Source organism: Aspergillus brunneoviolaceus (assembly GCF_003184695.1).
Source record: "Aspergillus brunneoviolaceus CBS 621.78 unplaced genomic scaffold BO95scaffold_73, whole genome shotgun sequence".
In the NCBI taxonomy this organism is placed as follows: domain Eukaryota; kingdom Fungi; phylum Ascomycota; class Eurotiomycetes; order Eurotiales; family Aspergillaceae; genus Aspergillus; species Aspergillus brunneoviolaceus.
The window spans coordinates 1-21,271 of NW_020290803.1; the positions used below are offsets into that span (position 1 = coordinate 1).

General features: G+C 56.3%; 9 protein-coding genes and 1 non-coding gene across 10 annotated transcripts; 4 read left to right on the forward strand and 6 right to left on the reverse strand.

Annotated features, from left to right (window-relative positions):
- Positions 1 to 260: 260 nt before the first annotated feature.
- Positions 261 to 1,320, reverse strand: BO95DRAFT_446560 (Kelch repeat-containing protein; the record flags this gene model as incomplete). The annotated part of the gene is made up of 1 exon (XM_025587418.1): positions 261 to 1,320. A coding segment is annotated over exon 1 (678 nt), but the record flags the coding sequence as incomplete, so codon positions are not given.
- Positions 1,321 to 2,230: 910 nt separating this feature from the next.
- BO95DRAFT_372269 (sugar porter family MFS transporter) lies at positions 2,231 to 3,980 on the reverse strand (the record flags this gene model as incomplete). Its single annotated transcript, XM_025582993.1, has 2 exons — positions 2,231 to 3,637; positions 3,735 to 3,980. 2 exons carry the CDS (start codon positions 3,978 to 3,980, stop codon positions 2,231 to 2,233), a joined length of 1,653 nt encoding a protein of 550 aa, XP_025438329.1.
- A 1,243-nt stretch (positions 3,981 to 5,223) lies between these two features.
- On the reverse strand, positions 5,224 to 6,507 carry BO95DRAFT_476259 (putative mitochondrial solute carrier; the record flags this gene model as incomplete). The annotated part of the gene is made up of 3 exons (XM_025589919.1): positions 5,224 to 5,279; positions 5,634 to 6,348; positions 6,427 to 6,507. 3 exons carry the CDS (start codon positions 6,505 to 6,507, stop codon positions 5,224 to 5,226), a joined length of 852 nt encoding a protein of 283 aa, XP_025438330.1.
- A 257-nt stretch (positions 6,508 to 6,764) lies between these two features.
- On the forward strand, positions 6,765 to 7,854 carry BO95DRAFT_372217 (amidohydrolase 2; the record flags this gene model as incomplete). Its single annotated transcript, XM_025582992.1, has 3 exons — positions 6,765 to 6,825; positions 6,888 to 7,599; positions 7,686 to 7,854. The coding sequence occupies 3 exons, from the start codon at positions 6,765 to 6,767 to the stop codon at positions 7,852 to 7,854; spliced, it is 942 nt and encodes a 313-aa protein (XP_025438331.1).
- Positions 7,855 to 8,725: 871 nt separating this feature from the next.
- On the forward strand, positions 8,726 to 10,237 carry BO95DRAFT_467418 (UbiD family decarboxylase; the record flags this gene model as incomplete). Its single annotated transcript, XM_025589288.1, has 1 exon — positions 8,726 to 10,237. The coding sequence occupies one exon, from the start codon at positions 8,726 to 8,728 to the stop codon at positions 10,235 to 10,237; it is 1,512 nt and encodes a 503-aa protein (XP_025438332.1).
- Positions 10,238 to 10,511: 274 nt separating this feature from the next.
- On the reverse strand, positions 10,512 to 11,895 carry BO95DRAFT_485173 (polysaccharide lyase family 1 protein). Its single transcript, XM_025590386.1, has 3 exons — positions 11,725 to 11,895; positions 11,255 to 11,672; positions 10,512 to 11,190 (listed from the first exon to the last, which is right to left on the reverse strand). The coding sequence occupies exons 1-3, from the start codon at positions 11,868 to 11,870 to the stop codon at positions 10,585 to 10,587; spliced, it is 1,170 nt and encodes a 389-aa protein (XP_025438333.1). The 5' UTR covers positions 11,871 to 11,895; the 3' UTR covers positions 10,512 to 10,584.
- Positions 11,896 to 12,697: 802 nt separating this feature from the next.
- BO95DRAFT_t265 lies at positions 12,698 to 12,769 on the forward strand. The gene has a single exon. It is a non-coding gene; the product is annotated as a tRNA-Gln (tRNA).
- Positions 12,770 to 13,971: 1,202 nt separating this feature from the next.
- BO95DRAFT_467420 (beta-xylosidase) lies at positions 13,972 to 16,310 on the forward strand (the record flags this gene model as incomplete). Its single annotated transcript, XM_025589289.1, has 2 exons — positions 13,972 to 15,802; positions 15,883 to 16,310. 2 exons carry the CDS (start codon positions 13,972 to 13,974, stop codon positions 16,308 to 16,310), a joined length of 2,259 nt encoding a protein of 752 aa, XP_025438334.1.
- A 1,426-nt stretch (positions 16,311 to 17,736) lies between these two features.
- On the reverse strand, positions 17,737 to 18,912 carry BO95DRAFT_505586 (D-3-phosphoglycerate dehydrogenase). The gene has a single exon (XM_025591162.1). The coding sequence runs from the start codon at positions 18,833 to 18,835 to the stop codon at positions 17,861 to 17,863; it is 975 nt and encodes a 324-aa protein (XP_025438335.1). The 5' UTR covers positions 18,836 to 18,912; the 3' UTR covers positions 17,737 to 17,860.
- On the reverse strand, positions 18,873 to 21,168 carry BO95DRAFT_255631 (fungal specific transcription factor domain-containing protein). Its single transcript, XM_025581474.1, has 5 exons — positions 20,818 to 21,168; positions 19,868 to 20,764; positions 19,754 to 19,814; positions 19,143 to 19,697; positions 18,873 to 19,089 (listed from the first exon to the last, which is right to left on the reverse strand). The coding sequence occupies exons 1-5, from the start codon at positions 21,027 to 21,029 to the stop codon at positions 18,937 to 18,939; spliced, it is 1,878 nt and encodes a 625-aa protein (XP_025438336.1). The 5' UTR covers positions 21,030 to 21,168; the 3' UTR covers positions 18,873 to 18,936.
- Between the last annotated feature and the right edge of the window lie 103 nt (positions 21,169 to 21,271).

Sequence of the window (21,271 nt, forward strand, 5' to 3'; positions counted from 1 at the left end):
CAGCAAATTCTGATCTGACCCCTGGAACAGTCCGGCATTGCACAGAGTGGTTGTAGGTCACCTGCCAGCATAACCGACAAAGAGAAGGAAAAAAAAAAAAAAAAAAAAAAAAAAAGAAAAAAGGCCAGATAACCTCGCTTTTGTACAGTACAGTACATATAATACCTAATGTCCCTAGCACTCAAGGGCAGTAGGCATCGAAGTGAGTTGTAGGATGCTGAAATATTACCGGACCACCACCGTCGGAGACCGACTTCCCATCCTGCTGCAGCCCACCCCCGGGAATATAGATCCGGCCACCCAGGCCGATAGCCTGGGTTCCATGGCGTGGGACGGGCATGGGCGCCACTTCGGTCCACTGCACCGACCGGGGACTATACCTCTCTGTCTGATTGAACACTCCCGTGGCAGCATCGACATTGCCTTCCCCACCGAATGCGTAGAAGTTGCCCCCAACGGCACCGCCCGACAAACCGCCGCGCGAAACCGGCATCCGAGCTGCGCTGACCTTCCAACCAGCTGCCAGGTCTGTCAGGTCCAGCTCAAACACGGTGTCCTTGTGGTAGAGCTGTCCGTACCGTCGGCCACCCACCACATAGAAGAAATTCCCAATGACCGCACCGGCCGCATGTTGGCGGCTTTCCGGGAGCTCGGCTGCAGCGGCCTCGAGTCGCTGCCAGGCTCCCGAGGTGGTGTTGAAGGCAACGACATTCGTGACCGCATCCTGGTACCCTGTCTGGAGCACCGTCATTCCACCAGCCAGGTAGATCATCCCCTCATGCACCCCAACCACCGCGCTGCCCTTCTCGGTGCCGCTCGGCATCGGAGCAATTTCACTCCAGGCATCCACGGCAGGATCATACACATAGCAGGCTCGAGTGGCTACCCAGTTCATGGTCAGGTCCGACGAGAGAGGAGCCTCGACCAGGCCGCCGAGCAAATACAATCTGTCGCCCACCCCAGCCGCATTTGCGTGGTTGACCTTGTGCGGTGCGGGCGCGGCAGTGTGCCAGGTGTCCGTGGTAACATCGTAGAGTTGCACCAGATCGGTCGTCGCCGTGCTGTTCGCCGTCGGAACAAGACCGCCGACAATGGCGATGATGGAGTCTCCTATCGCGGCGGTGGCGTGCTCTTGACGCGGCTGGGGCATTGAGGTGAGGTTTACCCACTGCCCGGGGCCGCACGAAGGCGCGGCGGTGGCGACGCCAAGCAGTCCGAGGACCATCAATCCCAGAGCGGAGCGGGAACAAGGCATGGTACAGTATTGTATGATTGGCTGAACGAGAGAAGATTGGGAAGTAGGGATGAAGAGGTGCTTGGTTTGAGAGTGTTTGGGAGGAGGAGGTGGGTTGTTTTCAGGACCTTAAATAATCCACAGATTTCGGGCGGTGGGTGATGCATAGATATGAGCTCAACAGGATGATCCCCTGATCTCTCTCATCGGATCCTCCTATCTCTTTTCTATTCGGTTTGTGGTTGCTTCATCGCTTCGGTAAGCAGTGAGCGGTCACTGAATCTGATAGATCATGCTGCGGAAATACCAATATTACCTCCTTCTACCGCAGATCTGCAAGTCCTAGTTCCATGCCCCCGGGCTGTGTACATTGCAAGGAATCTAGGGTAGATTTAGGAAGCCAGGACTGTATTCCATGTTGCTGAAACCAGGTAGTGTCAGCATCATGCAGTGGATCATGTGACGGAGTGTCCGGCCTCTCATTGGTTGGGCATAGAGACAGAGTGGTAAAGGACTGAATCTTTTTCCGAAACTTCAATATTCTGTATGCGGTGAACAGGCAACAGTCCACTCCTTGGCAAACCCAAGTTCAGTATGGCCGTGGGTAAGATTTTACGATAGGCTCTTGTTATGACTTCGTTATAAGTGACAAGTCAAGAATAGCAGCAGCGAATAGTAAATGGTGGTATACTCACAGTAACATTGTCTAAAAGAAGAAGGATTGGGAAGACAGTAACAGTGAGCTGATGGTTTATGTCAAGGCTGGAGGACAAAGCCGCAGGTAACACGGAGGGACCGATATGAACTTGGCTGACAGCCCCTTCATAACCGTCAAGCATGCCTTCACATAGACTCGTATACGTTCTCACACAACTTCCACATTTCTCAACAATCTATATACAAACAGAACCCCCCCACTCAACCCCCCTCCGCAAAACGTCTTCTAGTGCCACCTAAAGGACCCAAGTCCCTCACAGACACCCCTTTCCCCTACACCTACCTCCCAACCCTCCCTCCAGCCACCGTCTCTTCATGCTCCGAATAAGCATCCTTCTCCAAATCCTTCCCCCCTGCCTCCTCCCCTACTCCCGCCAACTCCTGCTGCACGGGAACGGGCTCAAACCCGACCTTGTACCAGGGCAGCGCCATCAACGCCCCCGTACTCTCCATACTGCGACCCTTGCACTCCGGGAAGGCGAAGAAGACCCAGATGGTACCGCAAAAGGTGCAGGCAGCGAACAGCGCGAACGGACCCCACGGGTGCATGGCGACGGTCATATTCGGGAAACCGCGAGTGATGCCGAAGTTCAATAGGTTCTGGTAGGTAAATGCCAGAGTAATGACGGTACCGCGCATGCTGGTCGGGCAGATCTCTGAGGCAGTCAGGGAGAACGCGGGGGCCCAGCCAAAGCCGTAGCCGACGGCGAAGACACACAGGGCGACGACGGCGATGATGGCTGCTGCGCCGGGGCTGCTGTTTGTGGCCGAGAGGTCGGCTTTGCCCAGGTAGGCGGCGATGTAGATCAGGCAGACGAGGTTGATGGCGGAGCCGGCGAGGAGGAGGGGCCGGCGGCCGAAGCGCTCGGTGAGGAAGAAGGCGTATAGAAATACAGACAGGAACTTGATGGTGCCATACACTGCGGTGAAGAGGAGTACTTTTGAGGAGTTGAAGCCAATCGAGGCCAGGATAGTCGGGGCGTAGTAGGTGATGCTGTTGCCGCCGGACATGATGAAGAAGGTCTGAACAAAGAGGACCAGCACCAGGACCTTGCGGAAGGTCGGGTCGGAGGCGAACTGCCGGCAGGACTGCTGGATGGACTTCCAGGGTGACTGGCCGGTGGTGGGAGCGTCCTCGCTGTGGTCGACTTTGTTGCGTAGTTCGGTGTACTCGCGGGCGAAATAGGGGCTGCGCTCGTCGAGTCCGCCACGCAGGCGGATGAGGTTGCCGCGTGCGGCGGCGACCTGGCCGCGCATCATGAGGAACCGGGGGCTTTCGGGACAGAAGGGGTAGCCCGCCAACAGGATGGTCGATGGGATGAGCTGCAGGATCATTGGGATGCGCCATTGCCATTCGGATCCCGCGGGGATGACCATCGTTACGGCGTAGTTGATCCAATACGCCCCGGCCACGCCGGACATAATCCCTGCGTTGTAGAAGGTGGACAGCATGCCACGGAGCTCAGTGGGCGCCACTTCGGAGATGTACACGGGGCCTGCTGAGTAGGCAATCCCGGACCCCAGGCCAGAGATGGTGCGGCCTACCATGAGTTCGGCCAGAGAGCCGAAGTTGACCGCCATGAGCAGCGCACCGATGGTGTATGTGATCGCAGCCAACAAGATCACCGGTTTGCGGCCACGACGTTCCATGATTGGACCGGAGAGGAGGATGCCTGCGGTTTGGCCCTTTGAATCGGTTAGTTGATCAGGAAGATGCCCCTGGGCGCTCTATATGCTCTTGTGGGAGATGTAAAGGACACGAAGGCTACTCGAAGCGACTCACCAGCAGCATTGAGGAGGTGACCCAGCCCTTGTAGTTGGTGACAGTCCCCGAAGAAAGCGAGCCCCAGCCGTACTCATGCTTGAAGCCGCTCATTCCCATCACGCCGGAGATGTTGGAAGAGTTGAAGCCGTGAAGGCTACCACAGTAGGAGGCCCAAATGGCAACCAGCCAGATGAATGCTGCTCGAGCTGGTTTGGGAACTTGTTTTAGGGCATCCTTGGAGATGCCTCCACCGGTGGCGCCCATGGAGACACAGATAAGTAAGACGACGAAATGCAGGAGATGATTGATGATGAGGCTGGAGAAAATGAATTCAGGTTCAGAGAGGTTGTTGTTCTGATAGAGAAGATCATTCCCGTCCTGCCAGGCTATAAGTGAGGGCAGGGAGGACTGCCCCAGACCACCAGTCTTGGCAATCTCATCATACACGTGAATGCTCACCGAAATCCCCACACCCAGCTGCGTGTGAAAACTGGGGAAATAGGACATAGGAGCTCTCCGAGCGGGCGTTTCGTGTCCTGGAGCATTCCGGGGGAGGGATTCTGCGGACGGCTGGTACGGGCTGGTCAGAATTAAAGGGAACCTGCTGATTCGCCACCACATACTCTTGAACTAATACTCTTGTGGAGTATTTCAGCCAATCGATGTCGGATGTAAAAGCTTGAATTCAATACAGCCTTTCCAATTCGAGGGCGCGGTAAGCGAGACGTTGCTACTGTCCGTGTGGACTGAATGGGCCCATGGTATGATCCGTTATGGTTATTGTTGATATCTGCATCGATCATGCAACTCAAAATCACACTCGCTGATACTTCTGAGTTGAGTCCTCAATCCTAGTGAACTTAGACGTTGACTATAAGTTCCATGGTAGCCTCGCGCTGGCTGGATACATTGTTAGGTCTTAGTAAATAAGCAAGAAGCCTTTATCGAAAGAGATTCAGCGCAGATTGATATTTGTATCATTTCTAAATCGTTATGGTCGAATGCATAAGCTGTGTACTGTCCACAATCAACACTGCCATTCCAGTGGCACCACCCGACTTCGAAGGGGAGGGGGGCCGTGCAAGAATGTGCTGCATCAGCTTCACGGTCCATCCCGTATGTATCACAGCGAACAAGGCATATGCCTGCCGTTTATACGGTCGCATTCTAGACTTCAAGACCATCCCCATCGATGATGGATGGATCCTTGGCACTGCCTCGTAGATTTCAATCAAGTGTTAAGGCCTGTTGAACTCGGAGTCACCGAGTCCCGTACCATAATACACAGTGTAACGATAATCATGTACTGTACTGTTCTACTGTTCTACTGTCTCTCAACTTAACCCCGCAGTGCAAGAGTGAGGGAATCATCCTCTCATGTCGCTGTCGGACATGACACCTGTTTTTAGGTTCATTAGAACGTAGAAAGAAAAGACGAGACATCATCCGAGTACTTCTATATCCCTCACAGTACACCAGTCATGAGATTGTTCTATGTTTAATGCTATTATTCAGAGTCAAAACGACTGCGTGAGGCAGGGTTAGGTGAAGAGATGTACTGTACTGTAATTCTGGTACAGACCCCGGAGTGCTCCGCATGCTACTACCCCCTCTTCCTGGTGAATTACTGGTATTGGAGCTCCACTTCCAGTACGAGTTGTAAGTTTCCCGACAGTTCTTTCGCGGCTGACAAGAGGAGTCTGTATTGCTCTAATCCCCTCAACATCATGACCTCTATAGTCAAAGCAGTTTCTATTTCAGGTTCAGATTACTTGATTGCTTGCTGGCTGGACCTCCACGCTCTTCCACTTAACCGTTTGCTCGATGACCTTTTCATAGATGGTGAAACTCACCGCACCGGAGATCTGTCTGCGTTACTACCACACTCGACAACCAGATGGTAACCGGGGAAAGAACCTACACTCAACCGAGCCAGACGAGGCGTCGTCCCCCGCCACAGCGAGGTGATGCCCTCCTGACGGATGACCGACTGCACGCAGTCGAGCGTCCCCTTGTACCGTTCCAACCCCCCAATCGCCTGCAAGCGCGTCTTGATCGCATCGAACGGCATCGTCATGTACACCGTCACCACGCCGGCCAACGCCCCCGCCCCTGCCGTGCTCAGGGACGAGGGCAGCTGCCAGGCGCGGAACTGGCCTAGCAGGAAATTGTAGCTAGTGAACCGTACCATCGCGTTCGCCGACTGCTTCATCGTGACGGGGACGACGCCGCGATAGAGCCCCGCGACGCCCTCGGTCGCCGCGATGGAGCGGATGGCATGGATGGCCGATCGGTATTGCTTCGCTCCAGCGCGGTCGTCGATGATCTTGGTCTTGAGAGTCTCGCCCGGCGTGACGACGGCGACACTCTCGGCAACTCCAGCGATCATGCCAGCGCCGAGATTGCCGAGAGAGGTCACCTTGCCTTGCGCGTCGACGGGCATATACTTGCGCGCGGTGTCGAAGGCGAAGAATCGCACGCCGGACTTGGAGGCGTTCGAGACGCAGAAGGCCATGCTGCCGGTGTAGAGGTGGCCGAGGCCATGCTGGCGGATGGTGCTGAGCAGCAGGTGCAGCGGGTTGGTCTTTTTGGTCTGTAGTTGTTGGCTGGTCTTGAGGTACTCTGTTGGATACTATTGAGGTTCACGTAAACCGTGGTCAGTGAATGTGGCTGTAGGGTTGGGATTGTGGTTGGGTGTATGGATGCATACCGTGAGAAGACTTTCAAACCCGCCGGCCGCACCACCTGCCACTATCGACTGCCATGGGCTCACTTGCTTCTTTGAAGTCATTTTGTACGCTTGAGTCTATTGTAGCGCCTTGCTCCAGAGTTTCATCTGTGTATATCTATATCTTGTGCCGCCGACTCGACGATGCCGATCGCGGAGTCACCCGAGCTGGAGCACTCCGATACTGCTCTTCTCACCCATGATCACCGCAACCGCACTGCTTATCTATAGTGTCCAAGTAGACAAACAGAGTTCCCTTCTTACCTGACATAGATGTCTATTCATTCTACCTTAGTGAACAGCTCCAACCTCGCCTCAACATGACCATTGCCGACCTCTTCCCGCATGGTTGCTGGGACACGCACCACCACATCTTCGACCGTAAGCCACTGTCTCCTTAACCCCAAACCCAGAGAATTCCACTAAATATAGAGCAACAACAGCCTCACAATACCCATACGCCCCGAACCGCCACCTGACCCCCTACCCCGCGACCATCGCCGACTTCCTCGCCTTCAAGCGACGCCTGGGGATCACCCACTCCGTGCTCACACATGGCCTCTCCTACGGCGACGACTGCACCTCGCTGACAGGCTTCACGGCGGAGCTCAACAAAGCCAGCGACCGGACCACGACCAAAGCGATCGCGGTCATCGACCCAGCAACCATCACCACCGACGAGCTACAGCGCATGCACGCCGCTGGCGTGCGGGGCATCCGCGTAAACCTGTACAAGTACGAGGCGTTCCACAGCCTCGAGCGCCAGAAGGTGGCGCTGCAGGCGCACGCGCAGGCGCTGGACGCCCACGGCCAGCCGCACTGGATCATGGCGTTCACGCACCCGCACACGGAGTTCTGGCCGGAGCTGAGCGCCTGGCTGGCCCAGGGACATCTGCCGGACACGATCCGGCTGGTCACGGATCACTTTGGCCTGCTGAAGTGCGCGAGCATGCTGCCGGCGCAGTACGAGGGGGATATCACCCGGCAACCCGGTTTCCAGGCGATCATGGAGCTGGTGCGGCAGGGCCGGTTGTTTGTCAAGCTGAGTGCGCCGTACCGGGTGAGTAGTCTGGGTGGCGGATATGAGGATGTGGAGCCGTTGGTGAGGGCGTATTTCGAGGCGAATCCGCGGCAGTTGGTCTGGGGGAGTGATTGGTATGTATTTCTACCCTTGTTCGGGGACGGAGGATCTTGGATTATGGTGATTGTTGGGTGGGAGAGATGGAGCTGATGGTCAACAGGCCCCATACGCCCCATATGAAGGTTCGTACGCCCGAGGAAGCCCTCAAGCCGACGCCGTATCTGGAGGTGGATGACTTGGCGTGGTTGCAAAGTCTGCGGTCGTGGTTGTCGGAGGAGGAGTGGCACTTGCTGATGGTGGAGAATCCACGGAGGTTGTTTGATTGGTGAGAGTGAGGCTGTCCCTGGGTTTGACGGGTGAAAGCCTCCGTGGGGAGTTTCCAATGTATATATGACTATCCAGCTTTCAGACATAATCTACAGCAAGTCCCTACGCAGCATTGCCGAGTTTTTACTTTGTGAAAGCCCTCAGATGGCTCTATCAAACTGTACATAGCAGATGCCGTGACATGAGGAGACCTAGACTATCAAAGCCCATGGCGAAACAAGCTTTGCATATGTCTCTTGTACAAATTGTGCTTATGCTTTAAAGCTGCAGCAGAAGATGGCCACGAAGACAATCCCGAGACTCCGAGCTGCCGAGAACCGAGGCCCGGCCGAGACAGCCGTTGGAACAATCCCGAATGACGGAATGCCGATAGAAGCTGAGGAGAAAACCCTACCAACCCATCGGGACAACCTGACGAACAGTGGCTAATGCTTGCACTGGTACCTATCTAGACTCCCACACAAACTAGCCCTGCACTAATTGCATGCGGGACGATACCATGTCTGCGGACATTCATACTCTGTCTGTCAAAGACTCCACCAGACCCGCCCTGTGCCGATCCTCCCGAGCATAGTTACTATCAGTATCCCTACTTGACTCCCATTTGAAGCTACCTTATCCTTCTAGAATCCAGTCCGAACCCCCGAGCGTCCGCAACCCGACCCGCCAACCTGTTTCAACAATGGGGCAATGAGCCTTCTGGAATCGCGTGTTGTCGGAGCTCAGAGTGGCAGATTGGATCCAGCCTGTTATATAAGGAACGAACCGCCTCGAGTCCACGGCTTTCTCCTCATCACAACACAGCTCCCCATCACTTGCACCACCATCCCTAAGATCAACGACAATACACTGCCACCTCACGAACACACAACAATGGCCTCCCAGTTCTCCGTGGACCATTCCTTCCGCGCCTTCGTCGAGGCCCTCAAGGCCGACGGCGATCTGGTCGAGATCAACACCGAGGTGGACCCCCACCTCGAAGCCGCCGCCATCACGCGTCTCGTCTGCGAAACCGACGACAAGGCGCCGCTGTTCAACAACCTGAAGGGCATGGGCAAGGACGGGCTCTTCCGCATCCTGGGCGCCCCGGGCTCCCTCCGCAAGTCAAGCAAGGACCGCTACGGCCGCCTGGCCCGCCACCTCGCCCTCCCCCCCACCGCCAGCATGAAGGAGATCCTCGATAAGATGCTCTCGGCCAGCGAGCTGGCCCCGATCGAGCCCACCGTCGTCCCCACCGGCCCTGTCAAGGAGCACTCGCTCGTCGGCGACGAGATCGACCTCACCCAGCTGCCCGTCCCCATGATCCACCAGGCCGACGGCGGCAAGTACATCCAGACCTACGGCATGCACATCGTGCAGTCCCCGGACGGGCAGTGGACCAACTGGTCCATCGCGCGCGCCATGGTACACGACCGCAACCACCTGGTGGGGCTGGTGATCGAGCCGCAGCACATCTGGCAAATCCACCAGATGTGGAAGAAGGAGGGCAAGGATGTGCCGTGGGCGCTGGCGTTCGGCGTGCCGCCGGCGGCGATCATGGCCTCGTCGATGCCGATCCCGGACGGGGTCAGCGAAGCCGGGTACGTGGGCGCGATGACCGGCCGTTCCCTGGAGCTCGTCAAGTGCGACACCAACAACCTCTATGTCCCCGCGAACGCGGAGATCGTCTTCGAGGGCACGCTGTCCATCAGCGAGCGTGCCGACGAGGGCCCCTTCGGCGAGATGCACGGCTACGTCTTCCCCGGCGACACCCACCAGTGGCCCGTGTATAAGGTCAACAAGATCACCTACCGCTCCAACCCCATCTTGCCCATGTCCGCCTGCGGCCGCCTCACCGACGAGACCCACACCATGATCGGCGCCCTGGCCGCCGCCGAGATCCGCAAGGTCTGCCAGCAGGCCGGCCTGCCCGTCACCGACGCCTTCTCCCCCTTCGAGTCCCAGGTCACCTGGGTGGCGTTGAAGATCGACACGGCCAAGCTGCGCGAGAGCAAGGTCACCGCCAAGGAGTTCCAGAAGCAGGTCGGCGACGTCGTCTTCAACCACAAGGCCGGCTACACGATCCATCGGCTGGTGCTCGTCGGCGAGGATATCGACGTCTACAACGGCAAGGATGTTATGTGGGCTTTTTCGACACGCTGCCGCCCCAATGCCGATGAGACCTTCTTCGAGGATGTGCGCGGCTTCCCTCTGATTCCTTACATGGGCCACGGCACCGGCTCCCCCGTGCAGGGCGGCAAGGTCGTCTCCGACGCCCTGATGCCGTCGGAGTACACGACGGGGGCGGACTGGCAGGCGGCCGATTTCGAGAACTCGTATCCCGCCGAGTTGAAGGAGCGGGTGCGGGCCAAGTGGGAGGCGATGGGCTTCAGCAAGTTGGAGTAGAGTGGTCGGTGGCTTGGATTATAGATTATAGATTGTATAGAGCTGAATCTTGTACAGTGAATGGATGTATATTACGTTTATATCTGATGTATTCAGTAGGTTAGGGTTCAGACCCCGGCAACATCCCGCAGGACTCATACAACCCTCCCGGTAAGTGAATTCCGTCACAACGTAAGCCCACTTCCCCGTTTAGATAAGTTCGATGGAAGTAGATGGTGGAATTCGTGAACATCGAGCAGACAAAAGCACGCAGTTGTATTAAATACGATTAGGACTATAGTACAGTACGCTGGTGAGCGTGTTGGGGTTCTAGGAAGCTACTAGGTAGTGACTAGACCAGTCCCCTCCTACAATCTCCCCACACCGGCGTGAGCAGTCACATTGGCGGGCACCTCGGCAACGCCCACATGGCCGATGAGGTACTGCTTGAACTGGGCGAACTCGGTCAAGACGGTGGCATCGGTGCGATCGGGCCAGCTGCCGGAGCCACTGGCGCGGTTCCATTCACAGATATAGCCGAGCTGGCTGGTGCAGCCGCTGGCGGCGGCGACGGTGGAGGTGGTGTACAGCTGGCCGCCCTTGGTCAGCGAGTCCGGGGTCATGGGGGTGGTGACGGTGTCGAAGTAGTTGCCCTCGAGCAGCAGGCGGGTGTTGGTGTCGACGTCGAAGGCGTGGCCGCCGACGTTCTGGAAGTAGTTGTTGACGCCGTGGAAGTAGATGGTGGAGGCGTCGTAGTCGGTGCCCATGTGCGGCGCCCGGCCGGAGACGTCGTGCAGCCAGTTGCCCGCGAAGGTGTAGTAGTCCTCGGCGCCCAGCAGCAGCAGCGTCCAGTAGTGCTTGCCGTTGCAGCCCGCCGACCAGCTGGTCTTGCCGTCGAACTCGTTGTTCGAGATGGTGACGTGGCCCGCCTTGTTCCAGCCGCTGACGATCATCTGGCGGCCGATGAGGGAGAACTGCAGCGCTTAGCATGGTGATCATCGTTCGAGGGCGAGGGAGTAGGGTCGGCAGGTACCGTACCTTGTTATGGTCAATCCAGACCTTATCCGCCCCGTCGAGGGTGAGGGCATCCCCACCCCAGACGTACTCGGGGTTGAGGTCGGTGATGTGGATGTTCTGGATGATCACGTTGGAGTTGCCCCCGCGCACGCGCAAGCCCTTGCCCTTCAGCACGCCCTTGCTGCCCACCCCGACAATGCTCTTGTTGCTGCCCACGTCCAGCGGGGACTTGGCGGCGTTGTCGTAGGTGCAGCTGATCCAGGTGCCGTCGTCGCAGTGGTCCTGGATCCAGGCCTGGCCCTTGGAGGTGCCGCCGGGGCAGGTGGTCGTCTTGGTGCTGCAGCATTTGCCGGTGGTCGTGCCCTCGGTGCCGGTGAAGTCCCATTCGCGGTCGATCATGATGGTGCGCGCCACATCGTCGGTGATCCACTCCTTGAGTCTGCCATCATCATTAGTATTTCTTCTTGGTATGAGCGGGAGGGGAGCACTACTGAGCGAGACTGGAAGGCGTGGCAGCGGCCGCGCTGCCGCCACCGGTGGTGCCCGAGGCAAAGCCAAAGGCCTTGCCGGTGACGCCGGCGGCGTCGACCTGGCCCAGCAGGAGAGCAGCCAGAACGACGGAGATGGTGGTGCGCATGATGATTGACGTACGATGGAGGTTGCGAGGGATGGTGTTGTGCTGTCGAAGTTCATGCAGCAGTCTTGAGCCGAATTTATACTGGTCGTTTACCTCCCTGTCAATCCACCCCTCCGTGCCGCATTGGGCGGTTGCAGACCCCATTACCGTTGCCAAGACTTGGCACGTCGCAGCTTGACACCGGATGAGCTATTAAAAAGGTGCGCTTCTGGCGCCAGGCCACTGGTTCGAGGCATGACAGCCAATCCTCTTGCAGGGGTTGATGGGGTGTCTGAGACTGAGCACAGAGGCAAAGACCCTTCCACCACGGGTGACACAGTCCGTCGGAAGACAGGCATGGTCCGCCGGTCGGACTCGTCAGCTTGAGCTAGGGAGCTGTGGCTATTTCGGTTTGCCAAGGATGAGGGTAGGGTTCGGAGAGGAATAAATGCCGATGTGGAGGGCATTCCGGACGGACCGCCAGGGTTAAGGTTGTTTACCTCCGACAGTTGGCGTTGCAGCTGCGACACAAACCCCTGGCTAGCACCGAAAGAGACGCCAAGACTGGAGCTCTCAACGGAGTGAGCACATGTTCGTGGAATGGGTGGTGGCCTGCTGCATGTTGGAAGCAGCAAGTCGGGCATAGCATAGGGCCGTGCTGGGCAGTAGGAAGCAAAATGTCGTTAACTAGGTGAAGTCGGCCTCGGCAAGTGTTTACATTATCATAGTGCAAACCTCGGGAGCGAAAGGGGTCTTGACGGGCTTGAAGAAGAGATTGACATGCAGACTCTGCCTTTGTTTGAGAGAGTTGTGATAGTGTTTAAAAGCAGAGCGTCCTCAACACCTCCGGTTGTGTAGTGTAATGGTTAGCACCCAGGATTCTGATTCCTGTAATCCCGGTTCGATCCCGGGCACGACCTTTTTGTTTTGGTCATTCCAGAATGTTTCCCTACCCATCTTCATATTTTTGTCCCATTCCTTGGTCTATAGCAAGCTACACCCAACAATCCCAACTCTCCCAATACTAGTAATGAGTATTTTCAACTGGAACGATAATTTTGAATCGAATTCAACCAGAACTATCTCATGTTGGGGTAACAATATTGGGTAGTTCTCATCTGCCAAGTGTTATTATATATTTTATGTTTCCCTTTCTCGAGAGTGTGCATTGTTTGCGAGGATCTTACTCAGACAACTGTAAACCACTACGTTGAGGATGAAGGAGGCCATTATACGAATGTTTGTGAAGAAATACTTTCATACAGTGGTAGACTCGAGATTCGATAAGATAAGAAAGAGTATGTCGGATCTTCGGTGGATCTTGGCACGGGCAGGACACGCAGTCCTGCTTGTTCTGCTTGTCCTGGATAACAGTCAACAGTCTAGCATGGTTATCTCCTGCCGTTGAGCCATCTGTGTCAGGATGGTCATGATACCTATCGCTCAGGGTAGGTATCTATTGCACAGTGGCATAATGCTGTATGAGTTCTGTTAGTATGAAAGGGTTTTGATACTCGTGGTGGCTAACCTCACGCAGCCCGGATCAAGCTGAAAATAAATTTAGACGAGCAGACGTCCAGAATATCACGCATTCAGGCTAATTAACCACTCAGTGGGGCGAGAATGGAGGTTTATTCGCACCTAGCTACGCTGCGTTACATCAGCACCAGGGTCTCGGGCTTGATTTCAACCCCGTTCCGATGTGGGTTCCTTGCGTAGCGCTATCTACCATGTATCCAGAGCCCTCTCATGCCGTTACGCATCTCCTATGGTCTGAGCGAGGGCTCGTGGGGGTTATCCTGAAAAAGCCCGTGTTTGCCGTTGTGCAAAGTGACGTTATGAACAATTGCCTCTCAACCCCTTGACTCCCACCCCACAGTTCTGCACGACCCTCATCGAGACCCCATTCATGGAACCCCTCATTCAGGCTGAAAGGAATGGGCAGGTGGGGGATCGACCGGGCGACTGCCGAATGTGATGACAATACTCGGGTTCGCAGGATATGAGCCGGTAGAAGTTGGCTCGACCCAGCAAGGGAGGCACGTATATATTCAATGGACCAGACGTGAAGTCTGAACCCAAGAGCAGAAAGAGGAGCCTCAGCCATCCATCAATATCTGTCATGGTTGTCATAATACTGCTCGTCACCCTCGTGTCGCTCACGCCGGTCTTCGCCCAGGTCAATACAAGTTATGTCGATTACAGTATCGTCGCCCATCCGGACCTGTCTCCCTTGAGCACCGATCTGGTCGACTTCTCGTTCCCAGACTGCTCCAATGGCCCCCTGCGCGAGAGTCTGGTCTGTGACCGCACTGCCAACGCCCATGATCGAGCGGCTGCCCTGACATCCATGATGACTCTTGAAGAGCTCATCAGTAGCACGGGGAACCGCATCCCTGCCACCCCTCGCCTGGGACTTCCCCCTTATCAGATTTGGAATGAAGCACTGCACGGCCTGTATCTCGCCAACTTCACCGATTTTGGGCCATACAGCTGGTCCACCTCCTTTCCATCCCCCATCCTGACCATGGCGGCCCTCAATCGCACTCTAATCCACCAGATTGCCCAGATCATCGCGACCCAAGGGTGCGCCTTCAATAATGCAGGCCGGTACGGGTTAAACGCGTACTCGCCCAATATCAACGCCTTCCGACACCCGGTCTGGGGCCGTGGCCAAGAGACCCCCGGGGAGGACGCGAATTGCCTGTGCTCCGCGTACGCCTACGAGTACATCACCGGGCTGCAGGGCAACGCGACGCATCCTAAGATCATCGCCACCGCCAAGCACTACGCCGGCTACGACCTTGAAAACTGGCACCAGCGGTCGCGCTTCGGCAACGATCTGAACATCACCCAACAGGATCTCGCCGAACATTTCACCCCGCAGTTTGTGGTCGCGGTCAGGGACGCGCAAGTCCGCAGCGTGATGCCGTCCTATAATGCAGTCAACGGGGTGCCCAGCTCCGCCAACACCTTCCTTCTCCAGACCCTCGTCCGCGACTCGTGGGGCTTCATCGAAGATGGATTCATGTCGTCCGATTGTGACGCGGTGTACAATGTCTTCAATCCGCACGGGTACGCGGCCAATCTGTCGAGCGCCTCGGCCATGTCCTTGCGCGCCGGCACGGATATCGACTGCGGGATCTCGTACCTCACCACTCTCAATGAATCCTTGATACAGGGTCAATTGTCCCGGGGAGAGCTTGAGCGGGCGGTAACCCGGTTCTACTCGAATCTTGTCAGCGCGGGCTACTTTGACGGACCGGACGCGCCGTATCGCGATCTGAGCTGGGCGGATGTTGTCCGCACCGACGGCTGGAATGTGGCGTACGAGGCGGCGGTGGCCGGGGTTGTTCTCCTCAAGAACGATGGCGTTCTGCCGCTCTCAAAGAGCGTGCAGCGGGTGGCCCTAATAGGACCGTGGGCGAATGCCACGGAGCAAATGCAGGGTAACTACCACGGCGTCGCACCCTACCTCACCAGCCCCCTCGCTGCGATGCAGGCATCCGGGCTGGAGGTCAACTATGCCTTCGGGACCAACATCACGTCCAACGATACTACTGGCTTTGCCGCCGCGCTCGCTGCTGCAGAGAGGTCCGATATTATCATTTTCGCCGGTGGGATCGACAACACCCTGGAAGCCGAGGAGCTGGACCGCGAGCGCATCGCCTGGCCTGGAAACCAGCTCGAGTTGATTCACCGGCTCGGGGATCTCGGCAAGCCGCTGGTGGTGCTGCAGATGGGCGCCGGCCAAGTGGACTCGTCCTCACTGAAAGCCAGTGAGAGGGTCGGGGCCCTGCTTTGGGGCGGATACCCCGGCCAGGCCGGCGGTCAGGCGCTGTGGGACGTCCTCACCGGCCAGCGAGCACCGGCGGGTCGACTGACCACGACGCAGTACCCTGCAGAGTACGCTCTGCAGTTCCCGGCCACGGACATGAGCCTGCGGCCCCGCGGTGACAACCCTGGCCAAACCTACATGTGGTACACGGGCGAGCCGTGCTACGCCTTCGGGTCTACACGACCTTTGAGACAGCCCTCGCTGAGCCCGCGCAAGAACAAGAAGGCTCCTTTGACATTGGCGCCCTCCTCGCCCGGCCTCATGTTGGGTACAACCTCGCTGAGCAGCTTCCCATCTTGAACTTCACCGTCGAGGTCACCAACACCGGCGAGGTGGTCTCCGACTACACGGCCATGGTCTTCGCCAACACCACTGCGGGTCCCCGTCCGTACCCGAACAAATGGCTCGTTGGGTTCGACCGCATCGGACCACTGGTCCCGCAGGTGTCAAAGCGCTTGTCAGTCCCTGTTTCGCTGGATAGTCTCGCCCGCACCGACGCGCAGGGCAACCGCGTCATTTATCCGGGATCCTACGAGCTGGCGCTAAACAACGAGCGATCGGCGGTGCTGGCGTTAACATTGACAGGTAATGCCACTACGCTGGTTCAGTGGCCATTCCAATAGCAGTAGATCCTGTCCTGTTGAGGACCGAGAGGTCCGGAAGTCGGTGGCGCTGGGGTGGTGGTGGAGGAGGAGGAGGAGGAGGAGGGAGGGTAACCGGGAAAGATCGAGGTCAATGCATAGACAGTCCTGGAGTGTGAAAGGTACATATTTCGGGAATAGCATCAATCAATTGTCATTCCACGCATGGCCATCAAAGTACACACAAAGATAAGTTACTGTTGGGATTGTTATCAAAATAGCAAATTCATTCGAATCAAAGCCTTGAACCCTGAGCTAGGCTTTTGTTGTATTCAAAAATTCAATAGCCGAGGTATTGAATCGAAACTATCAATGAATTGTACAAGAACAGCGGTAGAAGACATGAATAACAGCTGAAATGAGAGTTTTATTGGTCATGGGAACGATAAACTTGGTAGGATCGCCACTTCACGGATAGGAAATAACATCACATCACCCACAAAAGACCAAACCTCCCGAAACAAAGACGTCACCAGATCTTCCCACCTAATGGCGAGAAGGCAGTGGGAGGAGACCAAGCACCTACAACCCCCTCTCCTCCATCACACGCCTCAACCTCGCCTCAAACCCCTCCACAAACTGCGGATTCAACATGTCGGCATGATCGCCTTCGCATTCCACGAACCCAACTCCCGCTTGTCTCTCCGGGGGTATAGATGCAGATTCCTGTCATTCAGGAATCCCTGTCTGTATCTGTGACAGGGGGTGTTGCGGAGGATTGGCAACAAGAAAGAGAACAATGATTCAGAAGAAACTGCTGGCCTCACATGGTGGGACTTGGAGATTTTGGGGCGATTTCTGTTCGATGGGCCGGTGACGGTGGAGAAAATCTCGTCTCGAGAAGCTGCATTCTGGTTGCAGAACAGTTCACGACGGAGTGGCGAGCCAGACGGCTTCACTGGATGATTCGGATCGGCGCAGACTGGCCGTGGCTTGAAGTGTTAGCGCTTTGGCAGGATTGCTTAGCGTTGAGGCCGATCACGCCGGTGGACTTACACTACGGCTTCGCTAAGCCCTAATTCGACAAATGAGTGTTCCAAGGACTCGACGGCGACGCACTACCGGCACAACTTCGAGTCGATCAAGGGGCTCTGGTACGATGTCGGGCGGGTCACGGGCACACGATGGCCAGGTTCAGCTTCACCACTCACAGCACCTCGAAGTAGTCTGGGTTGGTAAATTGGGCAATGCCGACCAGAGAGCCTTTGTTCACCCATTGGTGGTGCGGTTTATTTTCTCCAAGCGATCCAATTGAATAGGCACATCCACATGTTCTCTCTGAGGCACGTTCTGTGGATACTAATTAGTTCTGAAGCAGGGACTACCTAGAGGTGGAGCAGAAGCACCGAGAAGTTTCTACATTCTTTCTAAAGCTCAATTGCAACACGGGTCGTTTTGGAAATAATGTCGCGCAAGTAATGAGATTACTATGCATCCTTGGTTATACCTTGACGCCGAGAGAGGATTTGACAACGAAGGAAAACCAACTAAACCTCTAACAGACTGACTTGAAAAGAACCTGCTTACCCAGATTATAATGTGGACAAGTACGCATGCAAATTATCCATCGCAGCAGTCGCGCTCGCCAGCTGCGCTCTTGAAGTGGCCGCCCCGATATGCGGCGTGCTGATGACATTCAGATTCTCCCAGAGCGCCCCATACTTCGCCCGACTGGGAGGCTCCTGCTCGTGGCAGTCCAGCCCGGCACCCCAGAGATGGCCTTCGGACAGAGCCCGCTCGAGCCCTGCCTCATCGACAATACCCCCCCGCGCCGCATTGATGAGGATGGCATCCGGCTTCATGCGCTTGATCTCCGCAAAGGAAAGCATCCCGCGCGTCTCCTCCGTTAACGGCACATGTAGCGACAGCACATCCGCCTGCGTGATCACCTCCTCGACACTTTGGGCGCGCACATGGGGCAAATGCTCCCAGACCTCGGTGGCGGGCATGTAGGCATCATACGCGACGATGCGAGCGTTGAACCCCCCGTGGAAGATCTCCGCTACCGTGCGCTCGATGTTGCCCATCCCGATGATACCGATCGTCTTGCCGTGCAGCGTAAGCCCGTTGCACGTTTCCTTCGGGACGGGCTTGGCCATCTGCCGCGTCGTGATGGAGCGGATCCCCCGCGCCACGGCCAGGGCCAGCGTCACGGCCAGCTCGGCGACGTCGCGCGCGTTGGCGCCGGGGGTGTTCAGGATGCGGATGCCGCGGGCCTGGCACGCGGCCTGGTCGATCTTGTCGATCCCCACCCCGTGCTTGCCGATGGCGACCAGGTTGGGGCAGCTGGCGATGTCGGCGGCGGTTACGTACGAGCCTCGGATCAGCAGGGCTCGGGCGTTTTTCCGCCAGTGCTGAAACTCGGGGTCACTGGGCTGGATGAGGTGGAAAAGGGTGCGGGCGTGTTCGATGGCTTTGGGGGGGAAGGTGTCGAGGACATAAACGGTGGGCTTCTGGGCAGTAGAAGTACTGCCTGGTGATGAGGATTCAGCGATGCTGGGTGCCATGTTGACTGTGCTTCGTTGGAATAAAATTGCAACTCGTGGATAGTCAGAGGATATGTTAGTGCAGGAACTATCGCCGTTTATTGCTGGGGTATATGTATACATCATCCGGCTGAACGAGCAAATTGCGAGTCGGAAATCTCCCGTCGGGGAATTTCCGAGATCAGTTCTTGGGTGCTTTGCTTCATTCTCTGCAGGAACCGGTCGACCAGATGGTACAGTCCGTCTGGCAAGTCTTCCGGGAGCTCTTCAATTGTCTGCGCACACGCAGATTAGTGTTTGTCACACCGCAGACCTGCCACGAACTCACCAATTTGTTTCCTCCATGTAGGGCTACACCAGATAGGTCCCACAGCAGCCTGCACATCGTTCTGAAGCACGTAAATCTCTCCCCGATCAACGTTAGCAAAGCAGTGCATTTGCCAATGTAGCTTGTATCTCCACCCAAAGAAGAATTTGGCTGACAGACGAGGACCCCCCCTGCGGCGAACAGATCGTACCCATCCAAGAACGACCCTGTGAAGCAACCTTGTTGGAAGCTATTGAACTCTTGGTCGATATACTGCCGGCAGCTATTCGCGACATCCTCCTCAAATCCCTGGTCACTTCGAACTCTAGTCCTACGAGGAGGTGGCGCTGTTCCTGCAACTTTGGAGATCTGCACAAACCCCCGGCACGTGAGCTGTGCAGTAGGGTCTGCATCTAGTGACGATGGACCCTTATCGTGGAGAGCTTCGTCTCGCCAGTGACGCAGGTTGTGATGATGGAAGGAAGCAGACTGGGGGGCTAGTGTGCGGATGCTTGACATGAGTCTAGCGTGCATGAGAACGTGATGTTGCTTATAACCTCCCGCTGACTCGGCTGCCTTTGGAACATGCGAAATTTTAGTGTTTTCTCTGACAACCTGGCAGATAGGCCTACCTTAATAGAGATGTCTTCATCCTCGATACTGAATGGTCGATCCATGACGCCGCTGACAGCCCTGTAGCATGATCAGACGCTGTTTCTCACAGCAATAGAATGAAGTGTACCCACCGATCAACTACGTAGAGACTCCAAAATATCCGTTTCCTTTTGAGTACCTCTGCTTCACTCAGGTTTATCTCCGGCTGTGGCTCTTTGTGAAGCTTCAATGCGATGCACTTCTTCATGGCAAGCCCAACTAAATGCCAGGTGGAGCCTCCCCGGGGGCTCAGGATGGAGAAGTGAATAAGCAACAGCAGACATTCGACCACTTTCAGGCCGTCAATACTCTGCAGAACGGCAGGAAGATGCTCCATGGCCAGGCTGTGTAAGTCATTGGCGAAAACCCTGGAGTCGTAATCTCCGGACAGCAGCATGCCCAGGGCGACGGCCATACAGGCTCGGAAGTTTCGGAGGTGGAATTCCGCGGAGTTGCTGCCTCCGCTCTGGCATTGAACCTCGCCACTAAAGGTCGTTGCCACACACTGTTCCAGGGTGGGCTCATCGAGAGGTAGATAAATGCTCTGGCTCCCTTGGAGCAAGTTTCGAAGGCATAATTCGGCGACTTCCTTGGTGATTCTGCTGGCCGCACCCACAGCTGGTAGAGCGCATTGCCTTACATTCAAGCCTACAGACTGGGATAGATTTCCTCCTGGAATCTCGAGCGCCGCTCGAACCATGCTTCCCATGCCCAGCTGCGGAGGGAATCCATGCGTCTCGTTGCGTGGCTCGGCCATGGCGTTCCGGGAGAGGAAGTCAATATCTCCCATGGTTGCTTGCACCGACTGCTGGGTCGCAGGAGTAGGATTGGTCACCGGAGATTCAGTAGAGCTTTCTGCACTGACATCGTGAGTCCTTGAAGTCGACCCAGGTGGCGCAGGAACCGGTGCTGCGGCACGTAGACAAGCACGCTGGCTGCGACCATTACTGTGAAGCTCTTGCGCCTTTCTCTTCAAACTCTCTACATAGCTAGGCAACGGTTACCCAGGGGCATTATCTTGAGGGTGTGCTTTGCTTCTTACTTGGACATGGCAGCGTGGGAGATGCCACTGGCTTCATCTGCCGTGCGGCTGATTAACAACTGCCGCGACTCGCATTCCGCGTTCGCCTCTCGACAGCCGGTACAAGCCGGTAGCAGTCGATCACACTGGGGTTCGTTAGATCCTCTTGCTGACAATGTCCTAACAACGCGCTGCGCCTGACCTTCTGTTTCCGTTTGGCGCATCTCTCGCATGCTTGGAGTCTGCGCTTGCCCGGGGTGACAAGATGATTCGGCCCGGGTCTAGTCCGAGGGCTGGCTTGCATTTTCAGAAATGACAGGCTGATCACAATTGATCTTGCGTGGAGAGACGACTCCTCCTCAGTAATGAAGAACAGACGAAACTCAGGAAACCCGACGGCCAACTCGCCAAGAAGTGGAGCAACTGCCAAGGTATTGTGGCATTACTAGTAAATACTGATTCAAGAACATCGGGT